Here is an 18,386-nt window from a genome sequence, read left to right as displayed (position 1 = left end):
TTAGTTGGGAAGGAGTCTTGAGATGTACTGAGCCTTCCTGATCTCTCCCCGCCTACACTTTGGGCTTACCATGAGCAAGGGTGAAGGATATTAGGACATTCCATTCACATATAGGACTGTCTTCTCAGGGCAGAATTTTGGTTCTATCAGTGTTTCAGGTACCACTGGTGTCCTAAGTGTTTGTAATGGGGTCACCATTTCTTGTTAAATGGATGAATAAAATCATTAGGCCCTACTTTAGTGTCACTTAGTGATCCTAAGACAAATAAAGAATGGTTAAAAAAATGCATTCAATAAAAAATCCTTGAATAAATAATATAGCACTCCACTGTCTGTTACTAAAGCCACTAGCTATATGTGGCCAATTATGTTTAATTACAGAAGAAGATTCAGCTCCTCAGTCACGCTAGCCATACTTGCAGTGCTCAATTGTCATATGGGCAGTTACAGCTAGTGTGCAGTGCAGATGGAGACCTTCCAATCATCAGAGAAAGTACTTTTGGGCAGTGCTATGTACAAAACTCAACTCCTTAGCGGGCCATGTTCTGAAAATGCAAACCTGCTTTTAGAGGTTTTGATGGAATCTCTTCTGCCTTCTTCAAGACCAAAAGAGTCAGAGTTCTGTTCTATTATTAAAGGTATTGTTATTTTTTGTATACTTTAGATTTGGGAAGACAGACGTCTTCTTTCCTACTGGCTTATGCTGGAGGATACCCGAAGCCTATCTACTGTGTGTGCACAGCTCTATGTAGTTGTACTAAACATACATTGTTAGCACGAAAGTCACACTGAGATAAAATTTATTGTCATAGAACGAACATCTTTTTTTGAAATGAACAAATCTGTTTTACTCTTCACATGCCATGTTCATTATCCTTTTTTGGGAGCCTGGATGAAAAGTTGGAAAGTTGCTTTTTTTTTCCTTTTGTTGTCACTCATTCTTCAGATTCCAAAGTTGTACATTTAACAGTAGATTTAGTACATTGTTGCTAGCTGACCATGATTATTATAAGCATCTGCTGCAATTTTAAAATTATAAAATAAGAATTAGGGGGAAAATCAATTGTTATAAATTTATTTGGGACATTTATTGCCACCACATTGGAAGCCTTTGAAAATTCAAACAGAAACCAATATACTTCCATCTTTTTTTTACTTTCGATAAATAATATCTTTGTGTATATGTGTATATAGATAGATATACTTAATCAATAAATCATTTAGCAGGGTTTTTACATTTTATACTGCATTCATCCAAAACAGCTCTTTCCAGATTGGTAGGATGCAAATGAGGTAAGAATTAAGGCAAACCCAAAAGGCATGCAAATATAGTACATTTATATTCACTGATAATACAAGCTCTTGTGGTGTGTGGACAAGACGCAGGAGCCAAAGGTCCCTCCGTGTCTGTCCAATGCTATTTTACAGGAGGGTGGTGACATAGCTTATAATTAAGTTACATTACCGTGGGGGTCTCAGTGCTACTAACATTATGTAATCAAGGAGATACGAGCATTAGCAAAACATGAACAAGAAATTATATAACTCTTTGCAGCACATTTCTGCCCAGGCTTTGGAGAAAGAGGGTTTTTATGAAATGATATTACACATACCGCACTGTGGCAGGTTTTGTTTTACATATGCTTTTAAAATTCATTAGCAAATGACAATCTCATGCACACGAGTGTTTCAAACACAAGAAGCAAGTCCATTTATAGGTAGTCCAAGCAATATTTGTGTGTGTGTGTGTGTGTATGTGTGAATAGCTGCAGACTGAATGAAACATTGAGACTTTTGTGCAGTCCATAGCATTGACATCAGCTCATTTCTGGATGTCGCACTGCAGAAGTAATACAATGGAAGGGTCGCTCTTTGCAGCTTCTTTGAATTCATCCAGTGTAATCTGGTCGTCTTTGTTCTTATCCATCTTGCTGAAAATCTTGTCTACCCGCTGCTCAGGCGTCAGGCCATCTTCATTCATTTTCATCATGATCACAGTGCCCACCATTTTGTAGATAGCCTTGGGGAAAAGAGCATTGCAGGTGGTATTACCAGAAACCCAGGAGGGCAGAGAGCTCTTCTTGCCTCCCCTTCCCCTGACTGGATCCCACCCATCCTCCAAGCCTCAGCATCCCTTTTCCCAGAGGAATTTCACTCCTTGTGCTGCAAGTTTTTGTGACAACCCATATCATCTCCCCCATCAGAATACGTCTCATCTTTATTAAAATAACTGCTTTGTCTTCCCCACCAAAGAGTACGTTCTGTGGAGCTAGGGATCATCACTTTGTTTACTCCTGTCCAGGGCTTGGTACAATGCCTACCACATCATAGGTCTTCAATAAATACTGATCAAATGAAAAAGCTTTAGCTTGCTAGAGCATGGGATGTGGGGCAAGGGACGGTAGGAGGGAGGGCCACGTGAAGTGTTGAAAGATGAAGCTGAAGAGAGAGAAATGAGAAGCAGATCACAGTTCCCTAGGCTAGGATAAATAATTTAACTTTACTTCAAATAACTCCTTAAATGCTATTGAATAAGAGAGTGACATAATCAAATATGGGTGAGTCTGGTGACCAGTTGGATATAGAAGAATTTGGGGTGGCTCCCAGGTTTTCGGCTAGAGGAAGCGGTCAGAAATGGTGGCTCAATGGTGAGATTAGAAATAATGGTTTAGGACTAGGTTCAGGAAGGAACATGATGGGTTCAACTTTAAACAACCTGCATTTAGGTGCAGAAAACAGTCAAAATACACTAACCTTGGAGATTTAGGAAAAGATGAAATGTGGGGCCAACTGATAAGAAACTTAGAATATAATAAGAAGACCAAGCCAGGTGTACCATTAAAATTAAACTCTGCAAGAATTTGGTTTAGAGAGAGTTGTGGAGAAGGGACTCTGTTTATAAGTTAAAGAATACAGTGAGAAGATTTCAATGATCTAGGCCAACTAATTATATACAATTAATTCTTGATATGGAATTTCCAAAGTATAAAAAAATTTTCTTTCTTAGAAAATTCCCTTAAAAAATAAATGACCATCTATACAAAATCTTACATGAGAACATTCATAGCAGTATCATTAATAGCCAAAATGTGGATATGAAACAGCTGCTCATCAACTGTAAACAAATAGGATAAAGCTATACAGTAAAAAAAAAAATACTATTTTAGCAACAAAAGAAAATGGATATGCTACAACATGGATAAATCTCAAAAATATAAAGAAGTCAGACAGAAATGTGATTCCATTTGTGTGAAATGGCCAGAAAGGCAGCCAAATCCATGGAGACACAATGATATGCTGCTTTCCTGAGCCTAGGGTGGGAGCGAGCCTTTAGGCATGATGGTTCTAATTGGGGTAATAAAAATATTTTAATTTAGATTATGGTGATGGTTGCATATCGCTGTACATTTACTAAAAATCTAAGTTGTACACTTGACATGGGTGAATTTATGGTCTGTAAATTATAACTCATAAAATTGGGTTTAGAAATGCCAATCAGAGCAAACCACTCACTAGAAAGTGCTTTATTTAGCAAGTTATAATGTCCACTGAGATAAAATATTTTGTGTGTATTCACTTTTATAGCTAGACTCTATTGATGTATCATGGAACACTTTAAGAAATTTGTTCTTAAAAGAGGCAGACTTTTTGAAATTTCATTTTGTAGATAATTGGTAGACATGGTTCTGATTACTCTAATGGCCAGAGTGGTGCACAAGGAAAAAGCAGAGAATGTGTACTGTCTCTGGAATTTAAAAAGAGACAAATGGCCTGTCCATATGTAAGCTGCCACTCTCACCCTGACCTTTAAAAGATGAAATCAAAAGCCCTTACATGAGGCAATGGATATGAACGAAGACAGCAAGACAAGTGCACTATTAATAAAGTCAGGGTATGAAGAAATGTAAACACGAGAGGTCCACCTGGCCCTCAGATAGCAACTCTGAAAATGGCAGGGTCTCATTAATCATAGCCATGATGCAGCCTTGCAATTGGGACTGCGAAAACAAAACCAGGAAGGGCCGTTTCCGACGCAGACTCTTACAGGTAATAAAATCTCAAAGGCTGAGAGCACACCAGACCCAGAGCTCAGTGTGAACATGCCCCCCGGCAGTCCCCAGCCGTCATTGGCCTGTACTGACTTGTCTTTCTGTATAAACTAGAAAACTGGACAAAAATAAAAGAAATGGCTCTTTTCAGACTTTACAAATGTCAGTGCAAGACTGCAATTCCTAAGAGGTGGGAAACAAAGTAGGTGAACCATATGATCTCAGGCCGGGAGCCTTCCAGAACCACGGCGCAGGGAGGAGGGTCCCAAGCAGGGCTGCCTCACGAACTGGAAGAGACAATGGTTGGAGGGGGAAGGTGAAGACAGCCAGCAATGTTGGGGCAGAGGACCAGAGAGGGAGCTAGGAAGAGAGAAAGCCTCAGAAATCTGCCTAGGAGGTCTCCTCAATGTTCGTCCAGAAACTAGGCTGCACACAGAAGATAAAAGTCTACAAAGAAGTTTCTGAACAATAAGGTGAACAACGCTTCGTGCTCACACAGGCTTGCAGAGCATTCTGGTTCTTAATGCAAAGAGCTTGCTAAACACCTAGTCATTCTGGGGGCCTACTCTCTATTCTTATTCTTTTCAAAGCAAAGCTTCTGGCAGACTTCTCTATGCTCACCGTCTGCTTCTGCCACTCTCATTCTCTTGGGCTGCTCCAATTAGGATGTGGACCCGATTCCTCTGAAACTATTCTCAGCTAGTTCACCTGTGGCCTCCAAGTTTCCAAATCCAATTGTCAATTTTTACTTTTCTCCTTTTACTTCTCCTATCAATAGCATTGGACAGGGCTGCCCGTTCCATTCCTTCCCTGTGAAACAAACAGTCTGTTTCCCTTCCCGGACTTCTCACTCCTCCTTTCTGACTTTGACCTTGCTGATGATTCTTTCTCCTTCTCTTTTACTGATAGCGCCTCCTGTTCCTCACCTCTAAACATCAGGTTGCCTCGGGACCTCAGGCCTCTGGAAACCTCTTTTCTATTTATATTTTCTGTCTAGTTATACTCTGATATGTCTTCTTTCACTTAAATACCTGAATAAGTATCACCGCACAGGGGGCTGGTTCCTACCAGCCAGAATAGAGAAACCTCACTAAATATATGAGAAAATCATTAAGAACCCCAAAATGGGCCGGGCGTGGTGGTTCATGCTTGCTATCCCAACATTTTGGGAGGCCAAGGTGGGTGGATCACGAGGTCAGGAGTTTGAGACCAGCCTGGTCAACACAGTGAAACCTCATCTCTACTAAAAATACAAAAATTAGCCAGGCATGGTGGCAGGTGCCTGTAATCTCAGCTATTCGGGAGGCTGAGGCAGGAGAATCACTTGAACCTGGGAGGCAGAGGTTGCGGTGAGCCAAGATCGTGTCACTGCATGGCAGTCTGGGCAACAGAGTGAGACACTGTCTCAAAAAAAAAGAACCCCAAAATGGTCACAAGTTGGTCACTGGGCTAACTCTCTAAAGAAGAGCTACTCTCCATCTGCTCTAAAAGCTTAAAATTATAAAACTGCCTCAGAAAGATCACACTAATTTACATATCACTTACCTGCCTGTCAAAACTAATCTCAGCACTCTTCAAATGAAGAAAACAGAATACAGACACTATAATGTAACATTCATAATGACCAGGAACCAATAAAAATTATTACACATGTCATGAAGCAGGAAAATGTGACCCATGACCAGGTGAGAAATCAATCCACAGAAGCTCCGCATGAGAACGCTCCACTGGATAGAAGAAAGGAAGAGCTAGCAGTGATGGGGAGAAATGCAGAAGAACGAAGAGAAAGAAAAGCAGCCACCGACAGCCAGGGGCTGGCCTGGCCTGTCCGCCGGCCTTGCTGTGGCCAGGAGCTGGCCCAGCCCTCACAGTCAGGTCTCACACCAAATACATTCAACGTCACAAAATGCCTGTGACCATGGTGGAGCAAGACAAAAACAAAACCACTCTGTCACAAAGTCTGAACAGACACAAAATATCACGCATCCCTACTCCCGGCTGTGATGCGTGAGCATCACCCATTAGAGCACTGCGTCCGTCTGTGTCCCCTCCGCCTAGGTGAGATTATTGAGATACCCAATCATAGAAGTGTCCCCACTCCCTGACAGTACCCAATCCACAGTGAACCCCTGCTTTCCCAAACCCTCCCCAAATCACCCTCCCAAAGCCCAGATCCTGTAAGTCCTTTCTAATACCCTTCTGCTGAGTTGCCCCAAGATTCCCTCACTGCAAGCAGTAATAAACTCAACTTGTGTAAGTGTGGATGCATCCTTGGGGGCTCTGGCTGAAGGGCACTGACAAGGATTAGAGAGAAAAATTTTGGAGAGAAAGGGATTTGGTGGCCAAAGGGGGAAATGACAAGAAGTCAAAGAGAGAATAAACTTAGAAAAACCTACTCTGTAGAGAGACGTTGGAGGGAGCCAAGTTAAGTGTGGAAGATGAACAAAAGATTAAAGATTGAGAAAGTTGAGAAAATCAAGCCACATGTTTAGAATTATTGTGCTGTATCTTTTCTGATTGATCTGTTTGAAAATATATATATATTGAATTGAATGAAGGGAATACACATAAAGAAATAAGATGTGAGTTTGCTGGGTGTGTTTGAAAGGGAGTGGGTATTGAGGGGGAGAAGCCAAGAGAGAAGAGACTGAAGATGTGGAAAGGGAGGGTGTGCGAGTGAATGAGGCCAGCTTCCCAGGCAGCAGGTCGACGGGTGACTTCTCCCGGGGGCTGGGAGGAGAGTGAGAGTCCTGTGGGGTCCTTGGGGCTTTGGCCTGTGTTTCTTGCAATTATCCTATTTCCTTCTGGGGACCCGCCCCTGACTGATCTCAGCCCTTGGTGTCTGGATGAGGCATCCCCCAGCTTCAGGATGGAGCACCTGACTCTACCTTCGGCAAGTGGTACTTTTCTCTCCTTGGTCAGAGTGGCTGGTGCAGGGGTGGGCACCCATGCAAAGACAGTCAGTTCAAGGAAAGCTACTGAACCATGCACCCGCTCTTGCATGCCTGTCAGGCTCCAGGTTGGGTCTGGGTTCTGGGCATGCCACCTTGAGGGAAGAGCCTCCTCACAGAGCTTGTATTCTGTCATATATTCTACTCAACAAGGCAATCTGGGGCAGGTACAGATGCTGGAACAAAACCCCTCTTGGTGAGGGTTAGATTGCTTTGATGTGGGGGTGGGGTGGGCATATTTGGGAAGGGACGAGGGAAGGAAGACCTGTCTGGGAGGTGGGATAGGATCACAGATGGGAGTGAAGTAAGGGAGGAGCCCCAGGAGGCCAGAGCAGGGCATGCTGGGCAGAGAAAGAGGAAGTGGAAGGCCCCGAAGTGGGACTGGGCATTAGAGGAAAACCAAGAAGACCTTCACATTGGGAGCGCAGTACACAGCTGGTGGTGTGGCAGAGGAATCCTGGGATACTCGCAAACACATGGGCGAAGCCTGCTTGCTGTGAAATGATCAGAAGTGGGAGGGATACCACCAGGAGCTCCTGGCAGCCTCGGATGCCCGGTAGACATAGCGGGAGTGAGGCAGAGCAGAGGTAAACTAAGTTTCAGAGAAACTGAGCCCATGACATTCTTTGTGCCCAGTAAGACAAGTTCATGGGAGATCCAGTGACAAGTGAATGGCTGATGACGATGCCACTGTAATGACAGTACTGGCCCCACGGCTTGGTTCCGGGACGTCCCCCGCACTGTGCTGCAGTGGGGACAGAAGCGAGAGAAGTCCAGGTGTGCTGTGCAGCCAGCAGGGCTGGAGCAGGGACAGAAGGAGCCACCAAGGCCTGCACCCAGGAGGCTGCCGTGGGACCTCCTTCTGTGCCCACCACCCGCCAGCCACACCCCGGGCCTCACCTCGATGATCTCCAGCATCTCCACTCGGGTGATCTTGCCATCACCATCCAGGTCATACATATTGAAGGCCCAGTTCAGCTTCTGCTCAAAGCTGCCCCTGGAGGTGATAGACAGGGCGCAGATAAACTCTCGGAAGTCGATGGTGCCGTCCCCATTCTTGTCGAAGGTTCGGAAGGCATGCTGGGCAAACTTGGAGGCATCTCCATAAGGGAAGAACTGCAAAGGAAAACACAAGCGGTCAGGTGTCAGGAGGGGACAGCGCTGCGGTGATGAGGTAGGTTCCTAATGACAGCATCACGGGCGCTCCTGAGCTTCACCCATCGGAGAGAGGTTTGGCCTGGCTACAGGGGCAAGGGCAGGCTTCAGGGGAGGCTCCTCACAGCGTGTGCTCATGCACAGGCATCTTATTGTTTCCTGGGGGTGAGGCTGGTGACATGTGGCTTTTGGTTGATGGGGCCTGGAGTCGGTCAACAAACACCAACAGATGCTAGTGCGGCAGCATCTCTGCTCACTTGCCCAAGGACCAGGACCGAGGCAGGCGGCAGCTTCTCTCCCCACACAAGGCTACTCCATGAACTTCCACGTTCCTCTAGATACGAGAATCTGGCTTCATCGCTGCCCAGCAGGGCCAGAGGGAGGGTGCCCAGACCTGGCTTCTCCTGCCACCAGCCCTCGTCCTGGGCCCACACTTATCCTCTTCCTGGGTGAGTTTCCAGTTTCCAATTTCTTTTTGCAGGGACTTTTCTTTTGCAGAACAGACATTTAAAACCCATTAAAAATAGAACATGACTGGGCTTATTTTCGAGAGACATAAAGAGGTTTCTTCACAGAGCCAACTGTCACCAGGGGTGTGTGGGAGGCAGAGAATGGACACAAGGAGGGAAAGGAAGCAGAGACCGCAAGGAGGGAAGACCACAGGGAATCGGTAGGCGGTGGCCTCAGTACCCTTGGACACAGGCCTAGGCCAGTCACGAACAGCAGGCAGTTCTGATAATTAACAGGGAAGAACTGCAAAGCCCCAAATAAAACCAGAAACAAACTATGCGCTATTTTAGAGCAGAGAAGCTACTCTGTGTTTCTGGCTGAATAAATCTGGGTTCTGGGTTCTACAGGCAAGCACTACAAGGTCTGCAGAAGGTTACTGAGGATGCTCATTGATATTCCGATTCTTTCATAAGTTTTGCCACTTGCTACATGGACCAGGTGAGCAGCCTTCATACAGATGGCCTCTATGCCCATTCTGGGCTATCTCCCTCCAGGAGCCCTCGGTCCATCTTTCTCACTGTGCATCCTGCCCTGGGTCCTGCAGAGCCCTGCTGCCCACTCTTCCTGCACCTAGAAGCACATTGGAAGGTAGAAAATTTCTCTCCAGACATAAGAGAGGCTTTAACACAGAAGGATCTGATACGTGGGGCCCAGGGAACAGCCAAGCATTCCAGGAGGAGGAAAGTACCCGTTACTTATATTTCACTAGAACCCATTACTAGACACAACGATCTGTTCAAAAGACTATTACTATATAACAAATTACTACAAAAGTTAGTGGCTTAAAATGACAACAATCACTTTATTATCTCGCAAAATAAACATTTGAGACTCCTTTCTGTTTTCATCAAACATATCTTTCCCCGGCTACAAAGCACAACGTTCTCTTATGTTCCCTCATTCCCTAAACACATCTTTCATTTCTGCTATCCTTCATTTTTCATTATTCATCAAAATTCACTGAGTTCTTTTTCAGGTCAGGCATCATCTTGGGTGCTGTGGATTCAGAGGGTAATACCTCCAGGTCTCTGTGTTCTGAGACTGCACAGCCAATGGGAGGACTTGACTCAAAATTGACATTGGTCGTGTTCCTTGATAAGAACTAGAATAGAGGGCAAAGTATTCCCGAAGATCAGAAAATGAGCCGCTGGTTTCAATGAGGGGAGCTGCGGAGGGAAGAGGTTTCCTTCTCTTCTGACCAGCTCAGCATGATCCTGGCTCCTCACCCACAATGCTACTTAGGTGCTTGGTACCCGAGGACAGGGTGTCAGGTGCTGAATTTTGGACTGAGCAATGTTGAACCTGAAAACTTCTACATAGGCAAGTTTACAGCTGTGCCTTATGCCTGTGTGGTCCTGGTCCCTTTCTAGGGGGTGCTGTTTGCTGATGTGCTCATCTGCTTAATGATTAGGGGCTTGGGTGCAGCTGGCACCTGAGCGGAGCAAGCCTCTGTGCGAGTGCCCAAGTCCGCAGAGTGCTGTTTACCAGCCAGAGTTTCTGTATGCAGTTGGCGTGAGACCAGTGAACATGAAATCTTCATTCATGTAGGTTTCTGGGAGTGTAATGCTTTAACTGTCTTAATTCTCACAGCTTATTTTTAGGTTAAAGGATATTTCACAATTTTTATCTAAAAATAGCTGGGCACCTTAGGTCAGTATATTAAAAATTAACTTAAGTCTAAAAAACTTTGAGAGAAAAATCAATTGTAAATTTTGAGCTACAAAAGTTACATGTGCCTTGCAGAAGGTCTATATACTGACTTTTATAGCCAACATATTTACTTTAGAACTGAGTGTGTGCTCAAATGCTCTGAAATGTCTGGAGGGATTGTTTCCTTTAGAAAATGTATCCTATCATGTTCTGAGTGCTTTGACTTTTTCTAATTAGGAAAATCCTCCTTATTTTGACGAAATAATTCAACTCTAGATGGATCGTCACAGAAAAATGAAGCCACATTTCCTTCAGTCTCTGGGAAGAAGTCAGAGTCTGGAACACAGCTTTACTTCTCTCGGAGGACAACAGGGCCTGAAAAGCACGGTGATTTTTTTTTTTTTTGCATACTCTTCCTCAGTTTTTTAACTCATTGTATTTTGCTTCAACTCTTTTATTAAATTTTGACATGGAATTAATTTTTGATGGCAGTAATAACCTATAAATATTCTAATATAAAGAACTTTGAGGTTGAAAAATTATAAACATACATACACACAAGCTCATATGTATATGTATATGTGTGTGTGTGTGTGTGTGTGTGTGTGTATTAGTGTTCTCTCACTTAATTTTCATAACAAAATCTGACAGTGTACGTTCCATTTTGTGGATGAGGAAGTAGAAGTCTTGAAAGTTGAAAGGCATTTGCCTAAGATTCCTGGCTGTCTGCAGCAGAAGCTGGATTTGAATGCAAATCTGTCTGACCATTTCTGCCACACTTTGATATTTGTGTTAATCAAGGGTTAGCTGAAGAAATAAACTTAATTCTACATTTGATGAAGCAACTGAATTTGTTGCATTATGTAATTCTTAGCAGCCATTGCCTCTGAAGCTTGAAATTCTCGACTCTGAGTATTATTGCCACCTGCTGGCCAAACATATGTACTGTATGAAAATTACTAAGATGCTACTGAGTTATTTTCTGACTCATTCTTTATTTAACTCAACATTTATTGAGCAGCTGCTATGTGTCAAGGACAGAGTTAGGTGCTGGCAATAAAATAGAAGAAAGATGTAGAGCATTAAGGATAGTGGGGGAAAATAGGCATTAACAAACCCACCATATAAAGAAGTACACAATTACACTGTGATAAATTACAAGTGATGGAGCTGTGAACAAAAGTAATGAAGATGATATTGTCAGTTTGAAGCTTTAAAATATTAGTGTGCAGTCCTTTCCCCCCACCCTAATATACAGGCTGCTGACAATTCACTGTTCTTCATCATAGCCTAGAGTTTCAGAGTCTGAGGCTTCCCGGGATTACACAGACCTTGACTACTGCCGGGTGCACTCTGCATGCTGGCTGTGAACCGACCAACCAGCAGAAGAAAACCTCAGGAAACACGAGTCTTTTCTCTCCCCAGGCAGAGAGCAGGAGTCTTTTCTTGGGCCAACCAGCTTCCTTTAAGAGGTGGTGCATGAGAACCAGATAAAGTTCTCTCTGTGCCTCCAGGCCCCTACCCGGCGTGGGCAGAGAAAGGCTTGGGATGATCTAGGAACACTGTGCCTCTGTCCCATGACACAACGTTTCCTCTGCACCCCCTTTCCCAGCTCTCCCAAGCACCATTGCTGCCTGGATAGATCCTCCTTCCAGAGAAAATATAGCAACATTTCCCACATGAGTCTCTCCCCTCCAAAGATCCCTGGTGCACTGCCTCAATGTGATGGAGGCGGCAGCTCCCCAAGAAGTTCCTCAGCCTAACCCTTGGGTGGCAGTGAGGTGGGCACAAGCAAGGCCTTGGCCAGGACTCGCCTCCCCTCCCCCACTCGACAGCTGATGTCAGGAGGGGTGGCAGCAAGACCACCTCGGGGGACGCCTCTCTCCAGGGCTCTGCCCAAGGCCCAGCTCCTGGCTAACGCTGGGCAGCCCTCAGACCTCAGAATAGATTTCTGCTCATTAGTTTGCCGGAAATAGAGCTCATGATAGGAATTAGGCCTTCAAAAAACCAGAAGAATATTCTTGGACTGCTCGCTGCTCTTGGAGGGGTCTGCCATCCAATCCCTCCTAAGTCATAGTTGCTTTTAAAACACCCTCACTTGGGTCAATTGTATTTCTTTCATTCTCAAATTTCAAAGGCCTATTTTGCCGGGCCTATGAACACACAAATACCATCACCCTGACATACAGTTGCTCTACCTCCAGGGTCATCTCCCCTGACCCTGCTGGAATGAGCCAGTGGCTTCTAGCCTGTTCTGGATGACCTGGTCTTGTACCCACCTCTTCAGACTCTGCTACTGAGACAGTGGTTATTATTTCATGAGTGTCTCACGTGGAACGAGGCCCTAAGCAGGTCCTTGTCACAGGCCACCCCAGCTGATTCTTTCAGTAAGTGTAGGACTTGGAGGAGGGTCATTATTCTGGGGCAAATAACTGGTGTGAGGTCACACCACTGAAGGGTGCCGGGGGATCAAACTCAGTGCCGTCTGAATCAAAGTCCTGGCTCTTTCAGGCACACCCTCCCACACCCGCCCTGCAGACAGACCCTCAGCCTCTCTGTTCTGGAGTCCTGACCTCCCTTGGCTATGCTGCATCTCAGAGGCTCCCTAAGGGGCCCCTCATGCACTGTCAGGCTGCTCTTTGCTTTAGGTCTGCTGGGTTTGTTTGCCTCCCGTGGGAGCCACCGAAGGCAGGAGCTGTTCAGATGAGCTCACCCTAACTCCTCGCACTGGGTGCTCAGGCTCTCACGTGAGACGGTCAGGCCTCTCCAGCAGACCTCCTGCCGATGGGGTCTCAGTGCATGTGTCCTGAGATGCTGGCCGTATGCCTTTGAGAGGTCACTTGATATTTGGTTTTGGCTTTCAGCTCTTCACGACCGTGAGGCCTCACCCAGGAATAGGACCCCATTGTCACGGTACATTCGTTGCTTCCTAACTTCCCCCACACTCCCTCAGGCCCGTCTATCGTCACCGCAGCTCCAGGGGAAACCTCGCACACCCATGTTTGGTCAAGTCTCCTTCTCACACCCGTCAACAGCGTCTAATTGTTCTCAGAAGAAGGAATGACTGTTTCCAAGCCTCAGACACCTTTCTGGGTCTGATGCCTGCCTCTGTGTCCAGCTTCTGGTTCCCCAGCTCCCTTGTCAGGGGCATTTTTCATTCCCTGGGGCCCCGCTGGTCCTCTCTCTCCTGCCACAGTCATGAACCTTTGCTGTGCTGCTGCTGTCTGAACGTTTTTCTGCCCTTGGCCCAGGGAACCCCTGTTCATTCTTTAGACCTTGATTTGGCCTTGGTCAGACCTTATTACACACATGCGTGTCACTGGGTCCACTCCTAGGGAACATTTGTTACCATCGTGAAGAAATGTTCACAGGATTGCAGATTTGTGCCCTTTTTCCCTAGCAGACTCTAAGCTAAATGGGGGCCGGAAATGACCTGGTTTTGCCATCACTGTAATCTCCGCTGCCTGGTATACAGGGCCAGGCACACAGTAGGGGCTCAGTACATGTCTGTCAAATGAACAAATGACTCAGCAAGCAGATCGTTCTGAGACCTTGAGAGACAGCGGCAAATCTACCCACTGGCTAGTAGAAAGGTTGAAATGTGCTCCGAAAGCCGCCCGAAGTTGGCTGTGCTGCAGAAGGCTCAGCACTTGGCCTGCAAACCTGTTCGCGTTACTACTTAAGCAGATGACTCATGCGGGATGAATCAGCCCAGAGCAGCACTTGTACTTGGTCACGTGGATGGGAAGAGGAGAGACATTTTCCCTTAATTAGAAATGGTGAGTCCAAAAACTGTTTCCTGCCAAAGCGTTCATTCAAGAGATACTCACAGAAGCCCAACTGGTGCTGGGCTCCATGCTGAGCTCTGTGCCGGCAGAAAGGACAACGAGGAGAGGCAACCACGAATAAGGAGAAGGCCTGGTCCCTGCCCTCAAGCGGATGTGACAAGCCGCACGTAGACGCAGCCCGACACACGAGCTACTAACACATGTAGGCTCTCCAGAAGGAGGTTGAGGACACCCTCGCCCACCCCACTCCTACCCCAAAGGGGTCACACAGATCCTCAGGTTGCTTCTCAGAGCTGCCCCGTCCCTTGCTCTCTGGGTAACAACTTCCATTTTCAATCGTCACTGCCTCTTCAACATTACAGTCTTTATTACAAGGCAGCCATTATTAGCTTGTGATTCTTGCACAATTACATTGATTTGAGAATAAAATTAGTTTTGAACTAAATTTCTAGAGACAGGGCTTTTACCTCCTGGGGCTAGATAGGCAATTTTCACTTATATCCTAGACCACTTCTCTCCATTTGCACAGACTGCCCCAGAAAGGTCATGAGCTCCCAGAGAAGTTCTTTTGCTTTTTTTTATAAAAAATAAGACTCAGGCAGTAGAAATCCAAGCTCCTTACCTTCTAGATCTCCTTCACTTTAGAATGCTCACTGTGGGAAAAGTCAGAATCATCTCTGTGTTAAGGATGGGGCTGTATTTTGTTCTTCATTGTATCTTTACTGCTCTCAGATTAGATTCTGGTATACTGTAGGTGCTTTATAAATGCTATTGCATTAGGATGGGTAAAGGAAGCAATTTATTACAGAGGAAAATAAGCTGGTTGGGTGACAGTGTCCGGGTGTGACTAAGATCAATTCATCTTGTCTCTTGGGACTTTCATTTCCCTGGATATAAAATGAGGGATAAATCAGATAAGCTTCAACATTTCATTTAACTATAATCATGCAGCTTTTCTGATTCTGGAAGTAAAATTTTTTAAAAAGAAGGGATGTTACTTTCATGATTTTGGATTTGTCATTGATCAAAGCACCTACCACTCCCTTTGTCTCTAATGCCGTCATTATAGGATCAAACTTTGAAGGGTGAATCTCTCTCTTCCCTCTCTTTCTCGTATTTCTATCTCTATCCCTATGTCTACGTCTGTATAACTACGTCTACATCATATCTCTTTCTCTATTTCCATCTCTATGTTTATAAGTAAGTCTTAAGTCTCTCTCTCTCTCTCTCTCTCTCTCTCTTTCTCTCTCTCTCTCTCTCTCTCCCTATTTCTCTCTTTATCTTCATTGGAAATGTCATAGACCCTGAGGGGTATTTATTGATCACTCAGATTTTAAAATCAAATGAACTGTCTTTTTATTTCTGTCCAATACACCATTTGCACTACAAATCGGGTCAATGTCATTTTGATTTGGGGCAGGGGGCTATTCTAGTACTTCTCTTCCTGATTCTAGTACTTGTCTTCCTGATTCTAGTACTTCTCTTCCTGATCAGTATTGAGCCACCAACCTGTTAGTCTTTGTCATCAAACTGAGAGGTCATTAACAAATTACACTTTGGAAGTTGTGGTGAGTTTCCACTTAAAGCCAGCCTGTTAGATTAGAAAGATTGTTTTTACTCATTTAAAAAGGCAGTGATTTTTGAAACTAGGCAAGTGGCGAGGATCTATGAAGGTGCTCAGTGGCAGCTTGGTGGCTGTGGGGAAAGCTAGAATGAGACCACTCACCTCGTATTGTCTTCACTTGCTTCACTGAAGTGGGTAGAGCAGCAGATTTCACAACTGGTTCTAAAACTTGTTTTATCTCCCTGCCTCCTCCAGAATAAAGTGGTCTATCCAAGATCGATTCTCATTTCACCCTGCACTCAATTCATGTCAACAGTGTCATGGTGACAATGATGGGAACACTGAGCCTGGCAGCATCTCAGTTAGAACTCTACTGGAATACCATTGGCCACCAGGTCTGGAATCGTGGGGAAAGAACTATTATAGGCTGGTGACAGCAATGGCAGCCAGAGCCAGGCCTGCTCTATCTGCAGAAGTTGAACACATTTGACACAAAATTACATCTAGATAGGAGGAAAAATGTCTAATATTCTATAGCACTGGAGGGTGATTATGGTTAACAAGAATTTACTGTATATTTCAAATAGCTAAAAGAGAGGATTTTGAATGTTCCCAACACAAGGATAAATGTTTGAGGTAGTGAATATGCTAATTACCTGATTTGATCATTACACATTATTTACAGGTATCAAAATATCCATATCCCACAAATACACACAATTATTATGTGTCAATAAAAAAAGAAAATCCAAGAAAGAGAACACATTTGTCAGAAATGAACATGTTCAGGGGCATTCCTAAGAAGGTGTGGCTTGTTTTCTGGAGGAGAGGACGCTTCCCACCAACTCTACCATGTTCTCCCAAATGTATTCCTGTCCTGCATTACTGCAATATCCTTAACTTCTCCCAAATTATATAAGTCCCACATGGTCCCATCTCTGCTACCAGAGGAATAGGATAAGATCTGGTTGCAGACCAAAAAATGAACGAAGGAAATACATCATGTGGAGAAGTAAGGGTGCTATGCTGTGGTGGAGAGTATAAGCTTTGGAGTTGGCTGGGTCTGAGATTGAGTATCAGTTCTGTGGTGCACTACCATGTGGGACCTGGTCTTGGGCAAAGGGTTTTTAATCTTTTCAAAGCCTTAGTTTCTTTTTTTTTCTTTTTTTCTTTTGAGACAGAGTCTCTCACTCTGTTGCCCAGGCTGGAATGCAATGACATGATCTTGGCTTACTGCAACCTGTTCCACCTCCCAGGTTCAAGTGGTTTTCCTGCCTCCACCTCCCAAGTAGCTGGCATGACAGGTGTGAGCCATCACACTCAACTAACTTTTGTATTTTTAGTAGAGACAGGGTTTCACCATATTGGCCAGGCCGGTCTCGAACTCCTGACCTCAAGTGATCCTCCTGCCTTGGCCTCCCAAAGTGCTGGGATTACAGGTGTGAGTCACCACACCCAGCCTTAGTTTCTTCACATAAAATAATGGGATGTGCTAGAGGAGAATTGGCTGCTCGGTTGGGGCCTTTGGGATTTAATGGGGAGGACACTGGAATAGAGTTAGAATGCCTAGGGTTGGGTTCCAGTTCTTCCACTATTGAAGAGTAGGGTACCTAGAGGCACTGGGCTTTTCTTTTGTGGATGGCCCTGGTGACAATGCTGTGAGGATTAGGAGGATGTGTGTAAGGACTCCCAAACAGTGCTGGGCTCATAATAGGTACTAAGCCAATGAAAGATGTTATTATTATTGTTATTATTATTTTAGTTTCGGCAAGGCTGTGTTCCATGTACGTGCCAATAATATGAAAACTAGCGAACATTTAAAGAGTACATAGATTCTTTAAAGGAAATGATCAGAACAGTCTATTAAGTGATCAGTCAATCATCATCCACTATATGCACCGTATGTTGCAGATACTGGGCAAGGTGCTCAGAGAGATGCAGAAAGGCAGGAACTGAGGCCAAGATCTGCGTGTGGTTGGGGAGGAAGACAGAGGCACGCCCCAAGTTAATGAACAGTGCAAGCCCAGCCAAGGCCGCAACCAGTGAGAGGAAGGTGCGTGTCACCTTGCAGGATGTGTAGGATATATCCAGGTATACCTGTATCTTCCTTTCATTACCTTCAAGCCCAAACAGAACCTTGGTCATCCAGAGTCCAAATTTGCTCAAAACCAGTATTTCCATTGAAGCAACGCATTTTGCAACATGAGACCTAAATTATGAGGAGTTAAAGGCCTCCCTCTCCCCTGCAGGGCAGCTGGGGCAATAGATCCCTTCACCCCTACCAGCCCCTTAGCAAAACAATAGAAAGACCAGATCACTGCGGGAAAACCCCCAGTTCTCTATTTCAAATCTTTCAAGGATCCAGAGGCCTGATTCCAGGAGGAAGTATTGTTCATAGCAACTTAGAATCTAGGGCCTGCCAAGGAAAGATGAGGACTTATTTCGGAGTTGCCACAAGATGCAACAGGAGTCAGAATTCATGGGCACAAAGAGCAGGAACATAAAACCCACACAAAAGGGTGGCCGTGCCAGGGCATCCGAGACCTCACACTTCCTTATCCTTACTGCAGAGCATTCGAGGGAGAGCTGAGGGAGTCTTCAAAATACTTCCCTGGGAAGAGGCCCTTGTAGGCTGCTCTCTCCTTCTAAACCCCATCTCCTTGATTCTTCCTTTCCCTAAGGAGTCACTGCAGCAAATGTGATCCGATTCTTGCCTCAG

The 18,386-nt window shown here is 45.0% G+C and overlaps 1 protein-coding gene across 2 annotated transcripts in view; it reads right to left on the bottom strand.

Annotated features, from left to right (window-relative positions):
- Positions 1 to 783: 783 nt before the first annotated feature.
- VSNL1 (visinin like 1) overlaps positions 784 to 18,386 on the bottom strand; it is a 111,778-nt gene continuing 94,175 nt past the window's right edge. For both annotated transcript variants that reach the window (XM_003935219.4, XM_010345746.3), the window contains exons 3-4: positions 7,901 to 8,116; positions 784 to 2,020 (exon numbers count right to left, since the gene is read on the bottom strand). In XM_003935219.4, the coding sequence (XP_003935268.1) occupies positions 1,823 to 2,020; positions 7,901 to 8,116 (414 nt within the window). In that variant the 3' untranslated portion in view covers positions 784 to 1,822. The remainder of the gene's footprint in view (positions 2,021 to 7,900; positions 8,117 to 18,386) is intronic.

The sequence above is a fragment of the Saimiri boliviensis genome, chromosome 1 (genome assembly GCF_048565385.1).
Source record: "Saimiri boliviensis isolate mSaiBol1 chromosome 1, mSaiBol1.pri, whole genome shotgun sequence".
In the NCBI taxonomy this organism is placed as follows: domain Eukaryota; kingdom Metazoa; phylum Chordata; class Mammalia; order Primates; family Cebidae; genus Saimiri; species Saimiri boliviensis.
The sequence above is the reverse complement of the archived record's forward strand: the minus strand, read 5'-3'. Positions and strand labels throughout refer to the sequence as shown.